A 25,081-nucleotide genomic window follows, 5' to 3' on the forward strand; every position below is an offset into this window, starting at 1 on the left:
TCTGTGGAATTTTTGCTGATGGTAGAGTTTAAATATCTGAATTGGAGTGCATTGTTCTTAACAAACATATAGTTGTCTCAGTGTTATTCTTGGTTTCTGCATTCCTCACTTTGTAACTGACAGTTCTGCTTTGATGGTTTTTTATGTTTTTATGTCTCTCATAACCTATGAGGCTTGACATCAAACTTAAAAAAAGCATCGTGCCTGTTTTGATCTAACTGAAATGTGAAGAAGTAGGGCAAAAATTGTTTGGTCAAAGTATATGAGAATTCATACTTTCATCTCTTTTCCTTCTGCAAGAATTGTATTATGATGTTATATTGTCTTTTATTTTGTGTTTTGGCATATATTGACATTGAAGACGTGTGTTACATGGCGTTCTACAAATGTATTAAATTTTCCTTTCCCTGTTCTGAGTAGCTGAGAGGGTTTATGAATGTTAGAGGACAATGAAGGAGGAAAAAAATAGATCAGGAGGAGTAGAAACAGTGATAAAGAGGGCAAGAATAAGCAGGGAGAGAGAGACGCAGGATGCTTAATGTTAAAAGGAAGATGGGTTGAATATAGTAAGGAAGTGCTTAGAAATACTGGTACTTGAGGATTACTACAAACATTTGGCTTTATAAAGCTAGTTTTATCCAAACAAATGAGGATGATGTTATAGTTGTAGGTTTTTATTTTACAAGTGATCTATCTGAGATTTGACAGGTTATTTGTGAAATAATTAAAATTTTGACCCTGGCTTTAAAAGTATAGGACACTAAAAACTTGAATAGTCATTGGAAAAGTGTGTCAAGTTTGTCAGTTAGCATTTGTTGCGACTCTGCTACTCCTTTCCATGTGGTAAAGAACTGTCCTGCATCTTCCTATTTTGTTCAGACCTAAGGTTTGCAAGATTATTTCTTATTTATTACCAGTGGTTAGTCCTTTTAAATGGTCTGAATAAATGCTAAAATCTAGAAATTGAGCTAGGAAAAGACAGTTATCTGTGGAAGATGGTTGCGTCCATAATGCAGACTATAGCATAGTTTTATTCTATTGTGTGTGAAAGACATTGCAGGAGAGTTAAGGAAGCTCTGTTTTAACTTGAGTACATAATTGACCAAATCTTAGTTTATCTTTGAGGATTTTTCCAGCACACTTAATGTCAGTTAAGAGTGTGTGTATGGAAAAACACTCCCTTGAAATGCTTATGGAAGATGCCACCTGTGCTGGAAGGAATAACGTATCTGTACTAGTAAGAAATTTTATTCATTTTTCTCCCTTTTGATCCCAAGGGGCAGTTTGCAGTACAGAGATGTCATTAAAAGTATTGTAGAGAGAAAAGCTCCTTAATCTGATTGTGATCAGAGCAATGTTATATCCAAATTTGTGTTCGTGTTCCCTGCGTTCCCCCCTCCTCTGCCCTGCCTATAGTGTGGCATTCTCTAACTATTTCATGTTTGACAGAATTGACATCTTCCCCATCAATCTTTTTTCAACGTGCGATTTTCTTTTGATAACCATTCTGAGTTAATATACACGTTCCAGCCAAAAAGTTTTCAGTCCATGATGTCCTAATTTCAGGATAGTTATCATGGCAATACTATTAGCAGCATTCACAGTCTTCAGACAGTTGCTATAGATGGAGATATATTCCAAATACCCATCAGCACTCAAGATATCTGCTGACTTTCAACTTGGTTCTGCTTGTTAGTAGTTTTACAGAAGTTAGCGGTCAAGTAACTACTCACTAGAGCTTAAATGACAATTTTTAATCAGAAAGAATATAATGCATCGTTACTAATGATTTACGGGAGGCACATAAAATTATCAACGAGATCTGCTTTACTTACAAATGTTGTAATCCTTTACCTTTCAGATCAAAATGATCACTTCAAGCAAAGTGAAAATTTGGAGTCAGAATATGTTTTCATATTTTTAAAACTATTTTTGTAGTTGTTAATCTTTTTCTCAATTGTTAAAGTAAAAAAGACTAGAAACTCTGTTCGGTTTTCTTAGTTCTTTATTCCTCTCAGCTGCACTTCTGTAGGTTGTATTTCTTTTTCCAGCAGTTGGTCTAATTAAGAGAAATCCGCCAGCAGTGCCCAATGTAAATAGGTTTTATTTAGGTGAAAGAATCTGTTTATGTGCATGTTTCTGACTCCTGCCCGCCTGTTTTTTCTTGCTCTTACTCACACTTACTTGCTCTCACTTGCATTTTCTCAGTCCTCCACTTTTAAGGCGGTACTGAGCCAGAAGTGTTTGTGTAAGTACAGTTGAAAACATTTTCTCCTGCAGATTGTGGGTAATAGTGAAAGTATTACAGAAACACATCCTTCTAAACTCACCCTAATGAAACACGTCAGTGTTTGTATTGTTCTGGGACTAAGACACCTCAAAGAAAAGGCATTTGTCATTTGTTTGCCTTGGTGTGATCTCAATAAAATTGGTATGTCATACAGCAACTCTATAATATTGAAGGGTTTTATGTATTGTATTTATTGCCTTATTATTGAGTCTTGCCATTAAAAAAAAAAAATCAACTTCACTTTCAAATGGTATGACTTTTACACTGATTACCATCTCAATAAAGACAGTGAGACTTGCTCTGCGAAGTTAATTGCTACGAATTGTTCAACAGGCCTCACAGATAGGTATTTATGAACATATTTCCATCAAGTAGATTTTTGTCATGCTTCTTTATATTCAAAGTGACCTTTACAGTGCTCATGAGAAGAATAATTTAGTGTATACTGTACTGGAAGTGAATACTCTCCGGTCACCATTGGAAACATTTGAGGGCTTGTGATCTTTTACAGTTGCCTCAGAATAAACTCTTATTTAATGCTGCCTGAGAAAATAAGAATGTCAAAACAGACAATACTGATATTTTGTGTCTAAAATTGTTGAAACAGATGAGGGAGAGGATATGGTATGGTATTTCTTTTAAATGTTGTTGTGGTTTAACTCCAGCCGGCAACTGAGTACCACCCAGCCACTCGCTCACTCCCTGCCCCCGTGGTGGGATGGCGGAGAGAATCAGAAGTGTAAAAGTGAGAAAACTCGTGGGTTGAGATCAAGACAGTTTAATAATTGAAATATAATAAAGTAAAATAATAACAATAATAGTAATAGAATATACAAAGCAAGTGATGCTGGATGCAATTCCTTAGCACCTGCTGACTGATATCCAGCCAGTTCCTGAGCAGTGGCCCCCCGGCCAGCTTTTCCCTAATTTATATACTGAGCATGACGTCATATGGTATGGAATATCTCTTTGGCCAGTTTGGGTCAGCTGTCCTGGCTGTGCCCCCTCCCAGCTTCTTGCTGGCAGGGCATGAGAAGCTGAAAAGTCCTTGACTAGTGTAAGCACTACTGAGTAACAACTAAAACATCGGTGTGTTATCAACATTATTCTCATCCTAAATCCAAAACACAGCACTGTACCAGCTACTAGGAAGGAAATTAACTCTATCCCAGCCAAAACCAGGACATGTGTAGAAATGTACAAGAAATGTGCACCATTGCATGGTTTAAAAGATGGGGCAAAAATTTAAAGCAAGTAGATTGACAGTAACAGTCAAAAAGCACTTTATATGTTGCTGTTGGTAGCTGATTGGTATATATTGGTTTCCTTTATAAACATACAACTTTTAAAGCTCTGAAGAAAATGGAGATATGTTGAACAAAGCCATGTTCAATGTTACAGCAAACTTCAGTGCTGTACAAAATGAGCTTTTAATTGTGCTCTGCGTTTTCTGATGGGTCTATTTCCATCTGTCTTTTGCAAATAATAAAAATGGCTCTAAGAGTTAGTGAAAATGCCAAGTTGCCTACCATGAAAATATGAAATCATCAATTTGCCTAATATTTTTTCATTTAACACCTTTATAACATGCAGAAATAGTTTAGTCTGTTTTATTACTCTTGATTATGCCTAGTTCCCAGGCAATTATTTTGCATAACCATTTTTCTTAGTCTAGGAAACTTGGGTCAAGATGGGATGCTGGTCAGTTTAACTAAGGAACTGGTTGGATAAAGGTGCTTTTGAATGTTTTTTTTTTTTTTTGCTTGGGCGCCAAGAATTGTATCATCACTTTCTGTCATTTTCCCTAGCAGTTAACAGGCTTAGTAATGAAAGATCATTCTGAGAGAAGAGTTGTTCTCAGTAACATTTACTTCTTCCTTTTCATCTTGCTCTTTTACTGCTTGCTAATAAACTCAGTAAGGCTTTAGCAAGAGACAGGTTTTCTAAACTGTGCAGTTTATATCCCTAACATGCTTAACTTGTAGCAGTGCAAGAAGAGGTTAAGATTTTTCTCATAAAAGAACACACAGATAGTTAAAGTTTTGTGTCATTACAGTAGTAATCCTGTTTCCCTGGCAACAAGCAAGTCACATGCACTCCCTTGTTAAAAAGTGAACTCTTTGTATATTCAAACATTTCTGTACTGCAGCAAGTGTTTCTGAACTTGGTAGCAAAGAATGGGCTCTAGAGCCAGTAAAGAAAGTTTCAATTTTGAGGCTGGGCAAAATAGGGAGAATAAGTTTGTAATTCTCTTCTTTACTTTGCAAGCAACATAAAATTAAGCCAGAAAAGAGACTTGCAAAAATACAATTTTAATCTCTGCCATACCAGTTTTTCTGTCTTACAGTTCTTAGCTCTTATTTTAAATTCACATTTCTGTCAGTGAGGTATTAATATAACAATAAATTGTAATGCTGAGTACTCAAAAGTACAGGTTAATTTACACCAATAAAGTAAAATCTTTAATGTGTTTCAGAATTAAAATAGCTGAGAGTGTAAATTATCTTGAATAAAAACAAGTTAGTTGGAAGACTGATGTATTTGAGCACCAGTGCTTGATATCCAGCAATGAGTAGTCACAGATAGGAAAAATGTTGTGGAATAGGCAAGGAGTTGTTTGTGTCTCACTTCTGCAAGTGACTGTGACTCATAAGACTCTCTCCACTACCTTCCCTGTGTTTGAAAATTCTTGCTTCTGTGGCTTGTATCTTTTTTTGAGAAAGAGGTTTCTTTCTGCTTCCTGTGGTTGGAAAGTTTAGTCCTTCCTTGAAGGTCAGGTTGGTTTTTTTTTTTTTCCTCAGTTCTAGTGGCAGCAGTGACAAAGGAGCCCCACTCCTTTGAAGTCCAGTTGTAAAAAAACTCAATTAGCTGTCCATTTTCTCTGCTGGGATTTTTACAGCAAACATTAGCCTGGTAACTGAGAATAAGGCTGCTTAAGACTATAAAATTGTAAAATGTAAGATATAACTACCATCCATTCCCAAATGTATCTTACACAGATATGAAGTCAATTTGTAGAGCAAGGCAGATATTTAAAATAATTGTGGAGATCACTTGTTATTTTAGTAGAAAGAGGTAACTAGTAAGTTTTTAGACATCCAGCCATTAAACTGAGAGACTATATAAAACCCTTTGCAGAGTTCTGTAGTTTAGGGTCTAAATGCGAATCAACTAATTTTCTATTGTCCATCAACAAAGCCACATCATTCCTATCAGTATACTTACTGCATATTCCCCTAACTGGCAAGTATTTGCCAAGGTGGATTTGGTTGGCTAAATCATAAACTATTTCTAATTATAAACACACAAAAAAATTCCTACTTCTACTTTGTCCATACCTAATTCATAAACAATAGATGTAATATTCTTTAAAGCTCCTTATGCCAGTTTAGAATCTGGAACAAATTTTTGCATCATAGCTATGAAAAGTGGAATACTGTAAATGCTGATATAATTAAGTGTGCAGTACTTCAAAGTACCTTCCTCATTCTTGATAGCATGAAAGCATTTTACTCTGGAAAAAGGTATCAAACAATCAGTTTACCTTTTTTTTTCTTTCAGCAACGTTGACAGCTGTCTTGAAACCTTTTCTTTGTAATGTGGCATGATTTTCTTAAGTGAATAAAAGAATAAAGTTGTTCTTGTCAGGCTAGCCATATGTTAGCTTTAGCTGCCATTCAAATACAGAATTAATGTATGTTTCTTTTAAGTATTTTGGTTTTGTACCAATATGCTCACTTTACCCTCTTTTTACTGTCTGTCAGCACTGGTTAATGTATTTAATGACATATAGGAAGAAAATTTAACCCAAGAAGGTGTCATTATCATAATATGTTAAGGTGTACAGCACAGTGTCTAGGTTCTAGTTTAAATTAATTTAACAACACTGCATAAAACCAGAAAAGTCCAGATTGCGACAGTAGGCAGTTATTCACCGGAGTCGTTCTTTTAACTGAAGTGACTTGTCCAGTAAGAACTTTCAAGTGAGGTTTACAGCCTGGAGAAGCGTACTAAAAATGCCTTAAACTGGTAGTTTTCACAAAATTTGTTTTGGAAGGTAGAACAGTAGAATAAAAATGTATCAAAGACTCAGTAGGATTTCCTCACAGAGCTTGGGCAGTCCAGTGTTGCTCTGAGGACTGGGTGACTGAAAACCTGAGGGAGTCAACAGGGAGTTGAGGTCTATAGCATAATAAAGAATGTGAAATGAAGGAAAACTGAAACATGAAGTAGGTGAATTGATTTGAAAGAGAGAACTTGATGTATAGGTTGTTAATGCAGGAGAGAATTGGTGTAGATTGGGAGCTGTGAGAACGACTTGACTTGTGGGCAACAGAGGTTTGACTCAGCCATGTAGAATCATCTCAGTCCAGGAGTTTGTTGAGAGAAGAATTAGGCATAAAGAGAAGAGAAGCAAACAATAGCTGGGAAAGTACTGGGTAATAAACTGCATTGTGGCTGTTGACGTGCATTAATAAAGAAAGAAAAACTGGAGAAGGTGAGGAATAAGAGAATAAAGTAGAGTAAGAGTAGAGGAGTGCTATAGAAATAACAGAAAGAAGAGTCTGAATGAGACAGTTTGGACTGAATGAAGAGAATGTATGTGAAAATGAGGTGAAAAAGGAAGATGGTGGGAAAGAATGAAAAGAAGGAAACATAAAAACACTCTTATATGGGATTTTTTTTTTCCTTTACTGGATTTTGTGCACACAGAAAAGAAGCCATTTCATTAGAACTGATTGGGATTTGCTTTCATTTATTGAAATGGCAATGGTAGCTGAAAGAGCAACAAAAGAAGAGGTGCACCATAGGCATAGAATTTTTACTTAAACACTATGTAGAAGATATTTTGTCTTCCCTTTGAAAACAAGCCTTGAAAAAAAAAAATACATAGGTGATTCTGGTATTTAAAAGATTCTTATTGGGTATAAAGATTCAACTCCACCTAGGATCTTGGTATCAGAAGGTCTGGTGCAATGAATATTCTGCATTCAGTTGTTACCCCATGTATCGAGTAAAGTAAATGACTGGCAAGAAGAGATTCCTCTACTTTGTAAGTCTGACCAGCTTGGTGGTCATTCAGTGTACCTGTTCTCTGGGTACTGGGACAAAACTTCGTCTTTCTTCCTTTAATCCGCAGATCTGTAAAATCTCATTCTCTCCTTTTCTTACCTTGAATATATTTTTGTGAAGTGCCTTTTTTCTTCACCTAGCAAATAATTTAACTTCCTTTTAACTAAGGAATGACAGGTTTTTAAGTTGATAATTTTATAAGGATGATCCTTGTTTTTTCAGAATATTGGCCTTGTTACAGCCAGGCCAAATGATACTCACCAATTGCAGCTAACATGGCATAAGTCACATTTTAACTTTCATACCTCTAGTTTTAACTCTTTTCCAATGGTGTTAAACATATCCTGAATATACAAGCTGAGCTGAGAGTTAATGAGACCATAGCATCACCAATAATGGGCAACTAAAAGCCAAGCTGTTGAACTGAATTTTATTCGGACTATTTGAAGTTCTTTTTATTTAATATTTGTCTACCTCCAATGAAGAAAATACTGTTGTATTTAACTAAAAATTAGGATTTCCAAAATGCTGCTATGCATATTTTAGGCTTCTGGGGAATCTTTCAGCATAATTCAGGATGTCTAGATGTAAAATTCCACCTTTTTTTTTTTTGTGTACTAAAACTTTAAAAATGCACAAGCAAATGTTTTCTATCTTCTGTAACTTCATCATCTGCATAATTTTAAATAAATTTTTGCTCATGTAAGCATTCAGTAGATTCTAAGGTAATTTATATGTTGATTTTTTTTTTTCCATGCAGCAGTATGTATACACTACTCATCCTGAAACCTTAGAATCCGTATTCGTATTTCCTCAGTAAGAAACATTTTTCTTCTACAGTTCTAAAACTTTATTGTCTTTGTTTATTGGTATCAATATACTGTAAGTGGATATATAAAATTATGAAATGTGTATGTGTGGGGCATATGTGCATCCTCACAGAATTAAATCTAGATGGCAATTTTAATACTATTTAAAATACAGACATTTGTGATATCATCTGTATCAGGCTACTGTGCTCATTCTCTAGGCCTAAGGTATGAACTCTATGGAAGATGATAGGAAACTGAAACACTTGCCTAGGTAAACTAACCAGCAACTCTTCCAGATGCAATATTATGGTTGATTCTGACCACATTCGTATCTCTGATTCATTGCGGCATTCTGTTAGTCTTTAGTTGTGTGTGCTGCTCAGTCTTTGCATGTTGCATAGCTCAGCCAGGCTTGCCCAGAGCCTCAAAGTCTGCCTGTCAACTCAATTTACCAGTCTCTCTTTGTTAAAGTCTCACTGAGAGCTTGAGATAGGTGTATTCTCAGTTCAGCAGGCTCTGCAGTGAGTTAATATGCTATTTGTCTCCAGATAGAATGCCATAGTGTTATACTTGGATGAAACAAATGCATGCTTTAGTTCTCATACAAAATGATAATCAAGAGTTGCAAAGTATAACCATGAAAATAGTAAAATACAAAACAACGTACATAAGACTGCTTTCCATTAACCTCCTAGTCTGCATCTGATTCCTAACAGTTGTAAAATAATACATTTGAAATTTTTACATTTGAAAGAGATTGACATATCTAGAGGATTGATAAAAGCTTTTCTTGTAAGCATGTAGAATGTATTTCTACTTGAATAGCTAAGAAATCTTACAGGGCATTTCCTTTCTTCTTCTTTCCCTTCAAATAACAGTAATTATCAAAGTTTCAGATTTTTTTGTGTTCGTTAACAAGTATACATGGTTTGTAAAGGAAGCTAAGTCTAATACTCTTGTTTGCAATTGTCTAGTTATTTCTTTTTACAATGTAAAACAGTTTCTGGTATGATTGCTTGAGTAGGATTCTTTTAAAAAAAATTGCTCCGATAATACACCTGATTTAATGCAAAAGGGTTTTATTTTCTATGTATTTTCCTAAATTCTCTAGTAAATGAGACTAGACACATCTGGACACTTTATTTCCTAGTTATCCTCTCTGTCCATAACAATTTGCCCCATTATTCTGCTGGAGCTGACTTTTCCAGAGGAGGAGAGCACAGAGGAGTTTGCAACTCAAGCAACCAATAGTTGAGAATGTGCTAAAACGTTGGTAGTGTAAGCAAGTGCAGATGCCTAAATTTTTTGCTGTCCCTACTGTATGATGGTGTCTACCTTACAACATGTGGGAGCTCTCATGCTTTAAACTACCAAAATTGTGTCTTTCTGTCCCTTTTCAATCAAAGTCCTAAATATTAATGTAATGTTTTAAAATAGGCACAGAATTTTCAATATAAAAGGTCCACAAACATATAGAATACTATGTTATATCCTAAGACATATTTTTATATAGCATCCAAGTCATGAAAGAGTACCAGACTGGCCAAAAAAATCAAAGTGAATATTTTTATTTGATATGAAGATAATTTTTCTCAATATAATTTTTTTAAACTACTCAGCACGTGAGAATACACTAAATTGTCTCTATAGTGACAGTTACTAGAATGAAATGTGGATGATAAGAGCAATTTATTGCATGGTTGTTCAGGACTGTTTCAAGTATCTCACTGCTTCATGTGTCACATGTGTACACCCCACAGATATCTCTGATATATCTGAATAATGTTCTTTTCACAAAATTTGCCCCTTTTTGAGCCGGTTTCCTGCCCACTAAGTTTCATTACCTCCTGGTTAGTAGAATCTGATGTCAGACATCATGGCAATTATAAACCTAAAGCATTCATATCCACTTAGTTACCCTTGTTTGCCATGGCAGTAATATTGTCAAAGAATACAAGTTAAACAAGACCACCCTTGACCAAATCTACATGAATTCCCTGTAAAGAAATTGTGGCTTTCGAAGCTTACTTTTTGGCTTACTAATTCTTGCAAAATAGTTAGTAATATTTATTCTACAGCTGCACTTACGCTAGCTGATCTATAATTGCTTGCTAAGTTTCTCTTTACGGAGATTATTTTAAGAAAATTGCCAGTTTTAGATATTCACAGTCAAATATCAGCATATGTAGCTGAAGATTGCATAACAGCTAGTTCAGGAGATATATTTTGGAGAACTTACAGGTAGGGGAAGGGAACCATCTGCAGGTCTCTTACAGAAAATAAGTGTACCACCAGAAAGTGTTTTGGAAACTATTCATATAAACATGTTGTTTTGTAAGAAGCCATCTGGTCAGTCAGAGCAATCCATGTGCAAGTGCAGATGGATATGAGAGCTCTGGGATCCATAACCCTTAGTTACCATTCATGATCTTCAAAACATTGCCTTAGAGGAGACCCCTTTTGATGATGTATTATTCCACAGTGTACTTGAATGAGCTTGAATGCTCCAAAATCTGATCTCTTTTTTGGAATGGCAGAGTACTGGAAGAGCCCATGAAATTTCCAGGAAGAGAAATATTTGAAGTTAAATTCTCCATACAGCTGAAAGCAGATTTCAGGTAAGTAGTGTAGCATGAGGGCTTTGAGTAGATGGGACAAGTTCTCATAGCCCAAATCACTTCTAGTGATTTTTTTTTTTTAAATTAGAATTTGAAATGTACAACTGAAGAGGGAAGTATTTCTTTAAATATATGTTCACAAAATGAATAGAAACTGATTAATGGAACTGAAAAAACCAAACCAAATAATCTCCTTTTTATAATATATTTATATTGTATTTATTATTATGTAACTGTGGCACTTTAAGAGGTTTTTGAAGCCATACTATTCTAACAAAAGGTGAGGTTATTTCTACTCCTGAGTTTCTTTGATGTATTGAAAGGAACTTAAGGGCTTCTGACTTACTTTAACCAGTCTGCATGGCAAAATATATCACTTAAAACTACACTAGCCTGACCTGGGTGACATGATCCGGACAAAACTCAGTCTGGAGATCCATGAGAAGTTCAAATCTCTACTTAGAAAGATATTATATAGAGTCATGAAACTGATAGACACAGTTTATAACAGATAACTTCAGGTACAAACAACAGTGGCTTTAATTCAGAGTGTATGTTCAAGAGAAAGTCTTTGACTTGCCAGTTTCAGCTTGAATTCTATTAAAAGAGAAGCTTGGTAAGATATTTGCCAACAATGCAGACCATCTAAAAAATCACTTTTAATCCAAGACTTTAAAATGTGGAAGAATGGGAGAAATCACAGACACACACAGTAAGTGTGTATTTGATATACAAAGGCAGCATTCTCCAGTGAGAACATGATTTAGTGGATTTATTCTTTAGGAACCAGGTTCTGAGTAACATGACCTAACAGGTTAGCTGTATCTCCTTTGAGTCAGGGCAATAGACCTGCGTTCTCTCTTCAGTTCCCAAACACCCATTGTCTTATCACCAAATTGTCTTTCTGATACTCTATGAAATTGAAAATGGTATTTTTTTCAAGATACCTGATGCAGAAAAAACAACGAACAGTTCCTGTAAGTCACTGCATGCTTTCATTTCTTACTGATGAGAGTCACAGTGGGGCACAGCAAGCACCAAACACTGTTTGTGTTCTGTAGCCCGTAGATCAGGCCTTTGTGCAGAAGTAATCACTCTAGATTAAGGAAAGGGTCCTTTTCATATTGGGTGGTTCTCTGTGACATTTGCAGACATTTTTGGCACAGGCTGGCATTTGCAAACAGTTTTGGCGTAGTGTATTTATGTAATCCATTGTCAGAAATATTGTAAGCTAAGCCCTCAAATACGAGTTTATGATTGCTACAGATCTCCTAAAATATCAATGTGACAGCTCAATTGCCCTTGAGGAATCTGTTAGGGAGGGGGAAAAAAAAAGGGGGAATAAGTATTGAAAATACACTGTTCTTTAAATCAGAATGCGTGTGTGTAAATATACTCCCATATGTAAATTGTACATAATTACTAGAATGGCAGATTTAAAAAAAAATTAATTTGCTAATGAAATAACATGACTTTAAAATTTTTCTCTTAATGTAATTGTTAGATTTGGAGTATTGCAAGAAAAACTATTCTGTAATGCTTATTTCACTGGGACTAAAACCGAAGATTAAGTTTAATTACTTTTCCACAGTGGAAAAGATTTTGAGGAGTGAAAGAGGCTTTGCTGAGAGATGGATATATAAGCTTTATTCCTTTCTCTTAGCATATGAAACAGTAAGGAATACTCATGAGAATGTGGTTTAGAAAAATCTGTTTATACATCTTACATTACAGTCTTCCAGTGCTTATTCATACTCCTTTCTGTGCAGCACTGACAGTAATGGATAAATGGATGCATCCATTCAAATACATGAAGCAAATAATCTTCATAAGGGAGGTATCTTTGTACTTGTGCGTGTACTTGGCTTTAATCCAGACCATAACAAGTTTGTTTATGCCTAACTGCAGTTTTTCAAAAGGAGGTGGGTTATTTCTTTTCCTCATTTGAACTTATATTGAAAAATATTTCAGCAGCCATCAGTTTCTCATGTGAAAGCAGCATGAATTAGCTACAGGCCATCACTGAAATTCAAAACATCCTACAGAAGCTTTGTGCCTTGGCTTTGTTAATCTGCCAGCTATAAACATAGTCCATTCAATTCTGTTGTATATCAGATGCTATTTTTGTGGTGTATTTTTAATACATTTGGCACTTCTGTGGTGACAGCAGAATCCATGAACAGTTAGCTGAAGGATTCTAGAATTACTCAGTGTAATTATAGGCACTCATCTATTAATAACAAAAATTAATGGTATGCATGCATACTTCCCTGCCATATCACTTCACCTCATTAACAAATGAGTAAAGAAAGTGATTGTTGCTAGTTTTTTAGGAATATTCTTTAGACTGCTTCAGAGGTCTCTAAATATGTTCTCTGTAGGTACAAATTAGGCCAAATGTCAGTTCAGAAATGCAAAATGACCTGAATTGTTGAGGTCTATGCAGAAATAATAGAGGTAGCTTCATCACACAGTTCTGTTTCATCTGCAGCATGCAGAGATTGCACAGATATCCTCTCCATGCTTGTTCCACTTACTGTTTCAGTATGGCCCTAACCCAGGGACAGCATGACTGGAGTACTTTGCATATTTACAACATAGGTCTAAGTATAACGTCAGGCTATTCTTGTCTATGATGATGTAGTCAGAATAGCTGCAGATTTCCTAATGCGGATCTGCTTTATAGTGAAACAGGCTTCTTTGGTTTACTCTTGCTAAAATAACCCAATTTTAGGCAGAAATTACAGGAGGGATTTGTACTGGGATGGCTGATGTCACCGTCTCTAAGAGCAGACCAGAGTAATTTTTCTTCAGATCTTCACATATTAGTTACACAGTCCCCCAGAGTTTGATTATACCATCAGCAGTATGAAAGTTTATTTTTAGATTAATATTTTAAAAGTGTAACACAATTACACTTAATATTAAGAGTTTATTAAAACACATGATATGTGGTAAGAAGGAGAACCGCTAATATGTGGGTCTGCAGGGATTGCTGTTCACTGTAGAAGGTGTTAGAAATCTGTGCTTTGTAAACAGCTTGCATAAAATTGCTTAATTTTGCAACTGCAAAATGAGCCAAAGAGCCTGTTTCTTACTATTCCGTGTCTATTTTAACTCTGAAATCTTGTTTCTAAAATTTTATTCTAATTTTTAAGAACTCATAAATTAATTCTTTATAAGAGATTTAATTTATTAATCTTAATATAGTTTCTGGGTAAGTCATAAATATACTGAACAGCTCTGAATGTCTGGCTCCTTTAAAAATCTTTCAGTAGAAGACTCCTACATATTAAAAGAGATAAATTCCAAAACACTAGCTATTGAGAATAGCTAGGTGTGACCAAAGGGAAATAAAATGGGGCTGGTTTGCATTTTCAGGCAGGCTGAATATTTTACCATATTTTTACTGTTAGTGCTACAGCTGAGTCAAACGCATCTAAATCCTGAAGATACCAACAAAATCCAGCGCTCAGCTTTTTCTAAGCACAGGGCAGCTGTATGCATAAGATTAGAAGTGCTTCATGTCTAACTGTATAGCTGTTGTTACTACAGTCAAGTTGATGTGTATCACCTATGCACCTATGTAAGGCATAAATAGTCTTCACGTTGCATCAGCGTAGTCCTTTGCTTTTCAGGCCTGTTGAGTAATACTGCAAGGAGGAACTGTAGGCACATGCTATATACGGTGTCTTCTAAGACTTTTCTCCTGCTGCTTGCAAAGCAGAACTACCCTAACAAAGATAAAATTCTGCATCATCTTATTGCCTTCTGTTACTGTATACATTCATGTGCGATACTGACCTCTACATACAGATGCTTCATTGATCCATTTCTAAACCAGGGGAAGTGATACCTCAGCAGCTTTTTCAGTTACCATTTAGTTCAAAATTTATTCAGAGCCATAAAATGTCCTATATCAAGGTTGGCTAGACTTCCCAACACCAAAATCTTCATGTGGCCAAAAGCCACAGAATTCAAGGAGAGGCGGAACTTCCCGGGGAGTTCATAGGTAAAAGATGAAAGTGCCTTTCTTGTGATCCTGTAACTTCCTTATGGGATAAAACTCAGCTGGGATACAGAAGCAGATTTGGGGAGCAGCAGCCATTTACAGGCTTCTCTATGAAGCTGAAAACTGAGAACATTCAGCAGCTCCCAAGCTGCTACTGCCCAGTTGCCAGGCATGCAACTCCGGTGCTGGAGTTGCACTTAAATGGCTGCCAGCAATATGAGAGTCACAGCTGATCACCATTGTCCTAAATTGTTTTTTCTTTAATATTCTGGCAAGGAGCAAAGTTTATTGCAAATTTTATTTATTTTTATTTTGAACTCATTGGCAAAGTTGCATCTGTATTAGAGAGGGACCAAGATGATATACTTTTTAAAGATTCTGAATCTGATGATACCTGGAGAACTGACCACAAATTTCAGGAGCTCATGGCCAGCAATGTACTGTGCGTTTAACTCCCACTGGAACTGGTAGGATATTTTGCTTCCTGTTAGCCTCATTTGGAGTCGTCATTAAAAAAAAGGATGAACCTATATTTATTATTGCCATTTTCTTTCTTACAGAGAAAATAATTGAAATCTAACTGAACAGAAAATGGGATTTTGATTGCTGATTACTGTGGTCTTCTTTTTGCTGGCCAGCCTGATGCTTGTTTAGTTTCTGTCTAATCCGTCAAGAATGTTGCATCCCAAGCTGGCTCCCTTAGTGATTTACCGGGCAATATCATACCTTCTTTGATTAGCTTCCCTTTCTGTGTTGGCTTAAATGTAATCATTAGTCCTTGTCTTCATTACTGAGAATAAAGTCAGCATTTCCCTTGGTACTCTGTTGACAGTACTCAGTTCTGTACTTTATTTACATATTTTCCTGTCTTGATTACCTTTGTTTATTTGGAGAGTACAGGTTTAATACCACTATGCCAAGTCTCAACTCTCTCTGTGATTATGTTTCCAGGTGCAGGTGCACTATTTTCTATGTGCTGTCCAACTCAATTTCAATTTTTTTTTTTTTTTTAGCTTAGGGAAACTAAAAATAATAGGCTAAAATTAAGAACAATCTAAAAGCTCCCGAAGATTGAGATTAAGACCTATATTTTTGAGTGTTTAGGTCATGGATCACTATTAGTATCAAGCTTACGGTTGGAGTGCAGTAAGTTGCCCTTAGTATTTAAAAAATAAAAACAAAAACCAGAAAGAGTGATTGCTATAAAGCACTGTTCTTCACTTTTATTATTGCTAACATATTTTCCAGAAAAGAGTTATGATTCTGTAGCATTCTAGGAGCAGTTTTTAAGTTTGTTCATTTTTCACATTCATAGCTGTTACTGTTAACATGACATCCATTCAAATCTGGATCTGCCCCCGAGAACGGTCATGTCAGCTCTCTTCTGCCTTGTTAATATCATGCTGTAATCTTAATGAGAAATGAAGATACTTGAGAGGAGCAGCTGATACCTCTTAACTTGATGGAGCAATTAAAACTCAAGCACTTGCTTGGAAGATCAAAACAACATGTTTTGATCACAACTTTTCTTTATGATTCCATTTGCTTTTATGGTAATTTTAAAAAGAATGGTTTTGTTATTAAAAATAAAATAATAATGGTAATTGTGCAGGTTGTTTTTTATGATGGGCAGTTTACTTGCAAAACTCAAAGCAAAGACAGCTAAGTTGCATTATTCCCATGGAGACTATTTAAACACTATTTAAACTATGTTGAAAAGTGTAAATGCTAGTGCTTGTGGACAAATGCTCTTGCCTGGCTGAATTTGGAGCAAAGAAGAGTCAAGGAGCATGGAGGGGACAAAGCCTCTCAATAGGGAAACAGCAGATGACTAGCTACACCGGGGCCATTACCCCCAGCTCAGAACTAAAGCACCAACAGCTGTTTGCTCCCTGAGCAAATGGAAATGCAGGTGGCATATTTCCAGAATAGGAGACTGGTAACTGTGCTGCATTGCCCATGAAGCTGAATTATGTGGTGTCGAAGGTTAAAAGTCAGACATGGTGAAGTAAGGCAGGAATACGCAACAAGTTTTTAATTGAAATTAGTCTGACTAAGTACATTAGGGAGCTCAGTATCAGGTAAATGATAGGGATGAACAGGGAGGAAGAAATGTTTTAAGCTTTCAGATTTTTTTTCTCTGTGATATTGGCAAAATTAGGCAAATTAGAGATGATGGTAAATCTTTCTTTTTTTTTTTTTCCACCGCTTGGCATGAAAGGTGGTCGACTCTTTGCATTTTTTGTTCTGTGTAAACTAGAGGTGGGTAGCTCACAAGTGTTAATATATAACTCCTTTTACTGGCTTCTCATACGCTGGTGTCTGAGAACACACTTGCTGTAAACTCTTTCTGTTGTTACTTCCAATGCCAATCGTATTGATTATGGGCTGTTTAAAAGCTAATTGGGTAATTAAAGTTGTCTCCATTCCGTGTCATTTTTGCGTGCAAACAACTTGTGAATATGGAGGAGGAAATGCCTGGCTAGTCACTGTAATGCACTGCTGTCTCAGCACATTGAAATTGCTACTTGTCAAACAAGAGTTTTACTCCTTTTATTTTCACATATATCATGCATTGTGAATCCTGAGGCATGTCTTCTGTTTTTAGTTACCTCAATATTTTCAATAAAAATGTATCCTAGATCTGTTTCTGCTTTCCTTAAAGATGATAATTACAGTACTAGCAGGAAAAAATAAATTCCAAGTATTCACTGCACACTGTTCTTCTGAAAGCAAATCCTACATTTTGTTATTATATAAACAACCTTGGAACATGTTCTGCTTCTGAACCATTTGTTCATTAAATTACCTATCACTGAGAAGTGGTAGATTACCCTGCTTACACAAATTCAGCTAACCCCCAGCAGAGTAGAATGTTAGTGATTTCTAGATGGCAATGGATGGAATAGCCAAACTTACTGCCTTTCAACTAATCATTGAAATACACAAAACAATTACATCAATTATAAATAAATAGTGTATTATGGTTAACTTTTTCTTATATGTGTGTTCAGTGGTTTCAGGCTTTCTAGTAGAGTTGTGAAGGGATCATTTGCGTGAGTACCGTATTTATGCATTATGTTATTCTAGCTCGGGCACCACAAAAAATGGAAAGTAACCATTCCCAAATGCAGATGTCACTATGCATTAGAAAGCCAAGGAACGAGACTCTAGGTATAAGTATTGCTCAGATGTTAACTAATGAAAGGTCATTTTTACACAGTTCTGAGCATTTCCTGAATGAAAGAGAGTGTATTTCATCCAAAATTAATCATAGGTATTATTCATTTTATAGGATATAACTAATGGATACTAAACATTTACTGTACAGTAACCATCTTGTTATGCCAACTTCAAAGTAAAGTTAGTGGAAGGAAAAAAAAGATGTGATCATCAGAATTACGTACAGTGTCATGGTTTGCTGCAGAAAAATTCAAATATCTGTGCAGATGTTTATGAAGAAAATTGTGCTGATGTGGAAACTGATTTGTAGCATGAGAACATTCAAGTTAGGATCATTCAAATTATAACAAATGGAAACATGATTATGTGTTTGTAATTCACAGCAAGAAGAGATTGAATACGTCATTGTGAATACTGTGTTCTGCTGTAGAAGTATGTATGTGGAAGTAGAAGGAGCTGTATATTAATAAGACAGTTGGATAGAATATTAGAATTAATGTTTTTCATTTCTTGATCAATTCAGATCTAATCGTGATAGGAAATGATTATTCAGTTTTTAACCTGACAACTTTGCTGTAATAGTGTCTTCAGGATTTTCAGTGTTGAAGTGTACAATAGAGGTATTATCTTACCCATATCTTTCTATCTCTCCTGTTAATAGCTGACTATTTAAACATCCCAACTCAGTCATTTGCATTAATAGATGGAGATCACTGTTTCTCGTTAACAATTATATTTCATTTCTATAAAATTGGGAGTGATGGCAGGAATGTGGCTCCAATTATTTTTACACTTCAGCAACTGGAAATAAGGATTTTACCCAGATCACTGCAAAGCAGGAGTTACTAGAATATATAAAATGATTTGATGAAGTCAGTCTTAGTTAATAATGCCACTAAACAGGTGTTTTAGCTGATTTTAATTGGCAGAAGGTGCTGAGATACATTGTATTAGCAAGTCAAAATTAGTTGTCATTTGTCTAATAAGGATCTCTTAATATAGTATAGGCATTGTTTAATACTAGGTTTTTGAGGAGGCTGTCTGCCTGAATCCAGTTTATCACATTAAATATTTGGGTTATAACCAGAAATTAGATTATTATCGTGTATTATCATGTATCATTATTATCATGTATAAGTATTACTCACACAAGAAACTGGCAAAAAAGTCACCAAATTTATTTGCCAGCTAATGCCTTTCTTCATGATGTATGTTTAATACAACTCAAGCAAAACTAGAATCATGAATGTCTCCAGAGATGCATTTACATGTGATATATATAAAAAAATATCTGATCCTGAGCTTTGCTACACTCCCAGGATGTGCCTATTACTTCTGTTCTCTGATCTCTGACTGGTACAACAGTATTTCCAGTTGCAGACGTTATACTATTTTAAGAAACTTCTCTCTCTAATTTTATCCCGAAGAGTAGACAATGAGATGGGAAATAAATTTCTTCATGCAAATGTTCACAACATCAGCTAAGAGAATATTGCAGTTCCGTATGCTAAGTATGTAAAAAACACACAAAATGCAGTTTATATTTTGATACACGGAGAGCAATTAATGAAAGGTATGAATAACCTAGAAGCTGATTAAAAAGACCAGTTATTTTAAGCCATTTACTATAGATGCACCTCAGGCAGAACTTGACACCAAGACAAAATCAATGAAACTGAATTGGTATCCAAACGCTGGGCAGATCAATCAGGAATGCTTAAAAGCTAAACAATGACCTGGTGGGATGAAGGAATCGATTGCCTCAGCAGGTTGCTTTTTTCTTCAGAATGGGACAAGGTGGGAATGTAGACAAGAACTTGAGCCTTTAATACTTGGACATTCCACTGCTGAACAGGGTAATGCCTGGCAAGCATCCGGCTGCCTGCCAGCCTCAGCCTGGAAACTTAAACCCTGTTAAGACGTCAGTGGCTAAGAAGGTAATAGAACGAAAAGAAGAATGTTCTATTAAAACTGAACAGGTGCAACTCAGACAGATGTAGACTTAAAGAGTAAGTGCATACCACAGGGACTTGGGGTAGCTGTTCTGGAAGGGTTATTCTAGAATAGCTACTCCCTGGTTTAGGTTTACATATTTTAAATTCATATTTTAATCTGAGTAAAACTATCAACTATAGGTGAACCCTAACTCAACCCCAAAAAAGTAGTCCAGAGACTGGTTTTGCTGAATGAGACAAATGAGAGAGAGGATTTGCAAACATTGCATGTAGGTATGCTTATTCCTTCCTCCTCAATCCCAAACGCAGATTGGCAAAAATAGATTCAGAATAAGTGTCTCAATTTCATCTTCATGTGCATTTGCCAGAAATACTGACAGGATCATTTGAAGGTGTTCATACCTCTGCCCACGAGTTCATGGAATATCTGACCTGTCGAACTGTCACAAGATGTCTCGTTTAGTGCCAGAGACTCTGTAAGTATCATTTGACCTCAAGGCCAGAACTAAATTATTAAATCCAATTAACAAGAGACAGAAGAGATGGGAGATTAATCTTTTCCTCCTACTTGATTACCATGCATTTTGGGGATGGTTGGTCATTTTTTCCCCAAATTTAGTAGTTAAACTTTCTGGGTGTTATTTGAAAATCAGCATTTTAATTATAGAGTAAAAAGCTAGAGCTGAAACAGCCAAGTGAGATGGCAAATTTTCTCATCAGGTTTTGGAGGAGGGAGGATGGAAAAGGGCTTGAGATACCTACTTTTAAATGTATGATTTTTTTTTAAATACTCTAAACTTTTTTCCCCCATACAACATCTGTTTCCATGGAACTTGATCAATTCAATTTCAGCTCCAGTTTCCTTTTTCATGCTGGATGCATGAAGATCTAATTCCTCAGGTATAAATTGGTTTCTGTAAGCCTACATAACATAACGATTTGTCTTAGAATTTGGATTGTCATTATAAAAATTAGCTTAGACATTTAAGACACATCATCTCTAATTTCGTTATTAGATGTATCTCATTCTGGAGTAGCATCATTTAAATTAGCAGAATTACTTGCAATTTTTGTCTTTCATTGAAAGACATTGGTCTTCATGTAATCATCCTAAGATGATCTTATTACCTCAGCCATGCCTATCAGGACAGACTGATAATAATTCATCTCTCTTCATTTTGGGGGGAATTAATTTTGCACCTTTTGCACTTTTCTTTGAATGGCTTTTTTCCTCCAGAAGGGAGAAGTGACTTCCCGTTGGGCTGACACTAATGTCATTTTGTGGACGTGCCAGCAGGAGGAGCTTGTGTATTAAAATGTACTTTCAATAAAGCAATCACCAAATTCTAGTAATCGCACATAACGCTGTGCTTTCTTCAGCAGTGTAAACTGCTGTGTATCCGTAAAGTAGCTGTCTATCTGCCTGATAAAGCTGCAGTACTATCAGAAGTGGACACCATGCTAGTAAATTAACCAGTTTTAGATTGAGAAAAGCCCAATGAGGTGAAAATTTAGTTTTATTCCATTGTATATTTGATATTTAGATGCTTTTATGTTTACATGTTCTGAAAAATACGTATTTAACACAAAATCACAACCCTCCGAAGCCAGTATCCCGTGCTCTATTTTACAAGCATTAGAGTATCAACACCGCATTGCTGCAATTTTATAAATAGTATAAAAATAATGAGTAATAATATTCACGTTACTAAAAGAAATCCATGCTAATGAGCACAGCTGAAATTGGATTCACATGATCAGAATTCTCTACAGCAACTTAGATAGCATTGCGGAGTTTCAAAATAGGAAATTGTAGGACCGGGGTTGGAAGTCCAATTATCCTTGGCTACCAAGAATTAATAACATACGCTAAATTAATTTTTAGAGTTTTTATTTTAGTGACGAGAAAAATAAGGAATTAAAGATCTAACTTGTTAATCTTGTTATTAAAGAAGAGGGGGATGTATACCACAGGTATTTTATGTAATTTTTTCATGTGAAGGACTTCCTAGTTACCTATGAAGACTAAATACTGTAATAGGAGTGCAGTGAATCTTAATTTAGAAAAATCCTTTATTGTTTTGACTAAGGTTATTTTAGACTGTTCTGCTCAGAAATTTAGACAATTAAAATACACTGCCATTACAAAACATAATTTTATTTTCTGTTAATGTTTAGCATCTGAACCGGACACATTTTTTCTGTACTTTTTTTTCATTACTATTTTAGTGAGTAACAGCCAATGCGTGCATTCTAGTTACAAAGCCAATGGCTACCAGTGATACCACTGCCTTATCTTGCAGAAGTGCTCTGCTTCCTGCAAGTGAATTTTCCACTCAGTCCCAGGACTTGTTAAAGGCTTTTGCTTTGCTAGGATCTCTCCCGTGTGGGTGCTCAAAATGCTTGAGTGGAGCCTGCGTGTGCCTATGGCTTTTGCAGGGCTGTCTGACCTGCAAGGAACGTCACTCTGTGGGGAAAAAGGGAACTACATAGAGTGATTGTTTTAAAATGTATCTGTATTTGTTTAATCTGGCAAGAACTGCAGATGAGCAATTCCTCCCTTATGGACTTGTTAACTCACTCGGAAGGTATTATAAGGGGTTTTTTAACTTATAAAAATAAGCTTGGCTTTGTATGCTGTGTAATTTTATTGCCTAGCTGAGTTGCAAAATGCAAAATTTAGTTTTATTTATTGATCTGTATGTAAGCAGTATAATTAAAAACCATGTGGAGTCCTCTAAAAGAATGGCAAAAGTACAATGCTATCCCTTTATACTGTAGTTTTCCGAGGAGTCTATAGCCTCTGAATATCACCTAGGTAAGCTGGAATTTTCTGTTACTGCTTGTTGTTGAACTTAATGTACTTCTTCTCGGGGTCTTTTCCAAAAGGCTCATTCATGTAAGACTATAGTCTGTTGTGGGTCAGAAGAGACTGAAGAATTCCCTAGAGGGATGTATTACTAATGTACTTCATCATGTAATGATACATCCATCCATAATTAGAGGATTGTTAAGTAGAGCATCATCCAAGCTCTTGTCTAATTTGCTTGTACTTTTATCACTTCAAAATGCTTTTCCCACCATTTCTGAACTGCAACCCATAGAGATACGCTTTATCCTGTAATTTGCAATCTTCCATAAAGTATTGGAAGTTCTACTAGTTCTCATTTTTGAAAGAGACCATTTGTATTCACACTTGAGATACCAGTAGAAAGAATGCAGTTCTGTGTAGTTGAAGATGTGTGCTGTACTTCGCAGTCATGTGCCAGGCTCTCATAACATCTGCTTTTTTCATGTTTGGAATAACAACCGAATAATTTACACATAACATAAACTATTTACTTCTGTCTTTATTTCTTGTCTTCCTAGTGATATTCCAGCTTCTGGAGAATCAGTAAGCAAAAGCAATCGCTCAAGAGTGACTACACGCTTCCCCAAACTATCTCGCAGCCATCAGAGAGAGCCACGAAGCCTGGAACCTCAGAGTGGTGATCTTTGACCCTTTTTCATAATTGTGAATACTGGCAACACGTACTTTAAGTTGTTCTGTGATTCCTTCCTAGCCTATATTTATAATTTAAGCTCCTGAAGAGACTACAGCTGCATCAACTTAAATCCTGAAAAGAGACATTCATTACTAAGGGTCATATCCTGATTAACTACTTTGGAAGGCAGTAATCACTTTCTCAAAAGAATATGAGGGCTCTTCACGAGGGCTCAGCAAACTGATAGGCATTTTGTTTTGTAAAGCTGCATTGCACATATTCTCCTTTGTTCTTCTGCAGTTCTTCTGTTACTATGAATTCTTTGTTTGTATTGTGTTGTCTCCCTTTCTACATGTACATTTTTCTGTTCCAGAGACACATGGGTATCATGTCAAGACAGTTTTTTTTCCTTAGAAGAACAGTTATGGTTATCACTACTTAATATGTCAGAAAGATGTGCTTAAAAGAACCTCACTAATTTATTACCTTTTGTAAATAGAAAGACTGGGGGTTTTTTATTGTAAACCTCTGGCACACACAAAGGTTTTTAAAAAACTTGACAAAGTAGATGACAGGGGAAAAACATTACAGGTGGAAAAATAGATTTTGTACATTTCTAGTTACGTATTCTCAATAGCTTTCATTTGTGGGAAGTAATTCTTTAAAATCAGAGAATGTAATAATTTTTTAGTGGAATTTTAGTCTTGCTGTAAGGCTGGGTGCAATATTATTGATTTCTACAAACCATCACAAGGATACACAAAATTAGCAGGGTACAAAATAGTGTTTTCAAGTCTTGGGTTATATTTTGTTATTAATTTGTTGCTGATGTTACAGAACAGTCCATCATTAACAGGGCAGTGTGGAATTCTTACTCTGATTTTCTAAAACCCTTCACATGGTGATACTTAAAAATTGCCTGTAATGAAAGTGCCTGTTACCCATCACATCTTATTGAAAAGTAATTTGTAATGGTACTACTGTAAAGTAACTAAAAAAATTGACAAGAATTATTACAAGTGATGGAAGTTCTGACATGGATGAACTGGAATCCAGTTAAGTATCCATTAGCTGCACTGCCGTAGGCAGTTAATTACATGCTAGCTATTTTCTTCTCTTCATTAAGTTTAAGCGGTGTACATTCAAATTTTCTATCAATTGTATTCTGGTTTTCCTTTGTGTAAGAACATCTTTCTTCTCAGAAGATTTTTTGGATAATGTTACTTAAATTGATATATCTTGTCATTTTATTATCCATTCACTATATTAAATTCTCGCGTCAGTAGATATTGAAATCTAACACTACCCCGCAGAAAAAACAAGCTGATGATTAATAACAGAACTTTTACCTCAATGCTTTACTAAAGTTCTAGCAAACTGGAACTTCCGTTCTGCAAACCTGTGACCATCGTGTATTGTTTAGTCAGGGAAGTTGTCCAGTCATTTTCAGCAGCACTTCTTGAGTGAGTAGGCGTTTGTTACACGCGGTGAGTAGCATCAGTGGGCTGGTGCCTGAGTATGAGCCCCAAGTGCTGGATTCCTACCATTGAAATATGTAGCTTATGGATTGCACTGAATAGCAAAATGTGGCAAAGAGGAGAGGAATTCACTCTTCAGGTCAGAAATTTCAAGAGATGAAATACCACCAAGTAA

General features: G+C 35.7%; 1 protein-coding gene across 1 annotated transcript in view; it reads left to right on the forward strand.

Moving 5' to 3' along the window:
• The window catches only part of SNX29 (sorting nexin 29), a gene marked incomplete at its 5' end in the record, with an annotated part of 136,770 nt that extends 113,156 nt beyond the window's left edge, over positions 1-23,614 (forward strand). The window contains one exon of the mRNA XM_009281701.1: positions 23,313-23,614. Within this exon, the coding sequence (XP_009279976.1) occupies positions 23,313-23,442 (130 nt within the window). The remainder of the gene's footprint in view (positions 1-23,312) is intronic.
• Positions 23,615-25,081: the final 1,467 nt, after the last annotated feature.

Source organism: Aptenodytes forsteri, unplaced genomic scaffold, assembly GCF_000699145.1.
Source record: "Aptenodytes forsteri isolate BGI_AS27 unplaced genomic scaffold, ASM69914v1 Scaffold84, whole genome shotgun sequence".
NCBI lineage: Eukaryota > Metazoa > Chordata > Aves > Sphenisciformes > Spheniscidae > Aptenodytes > Aptenodytes forsteri.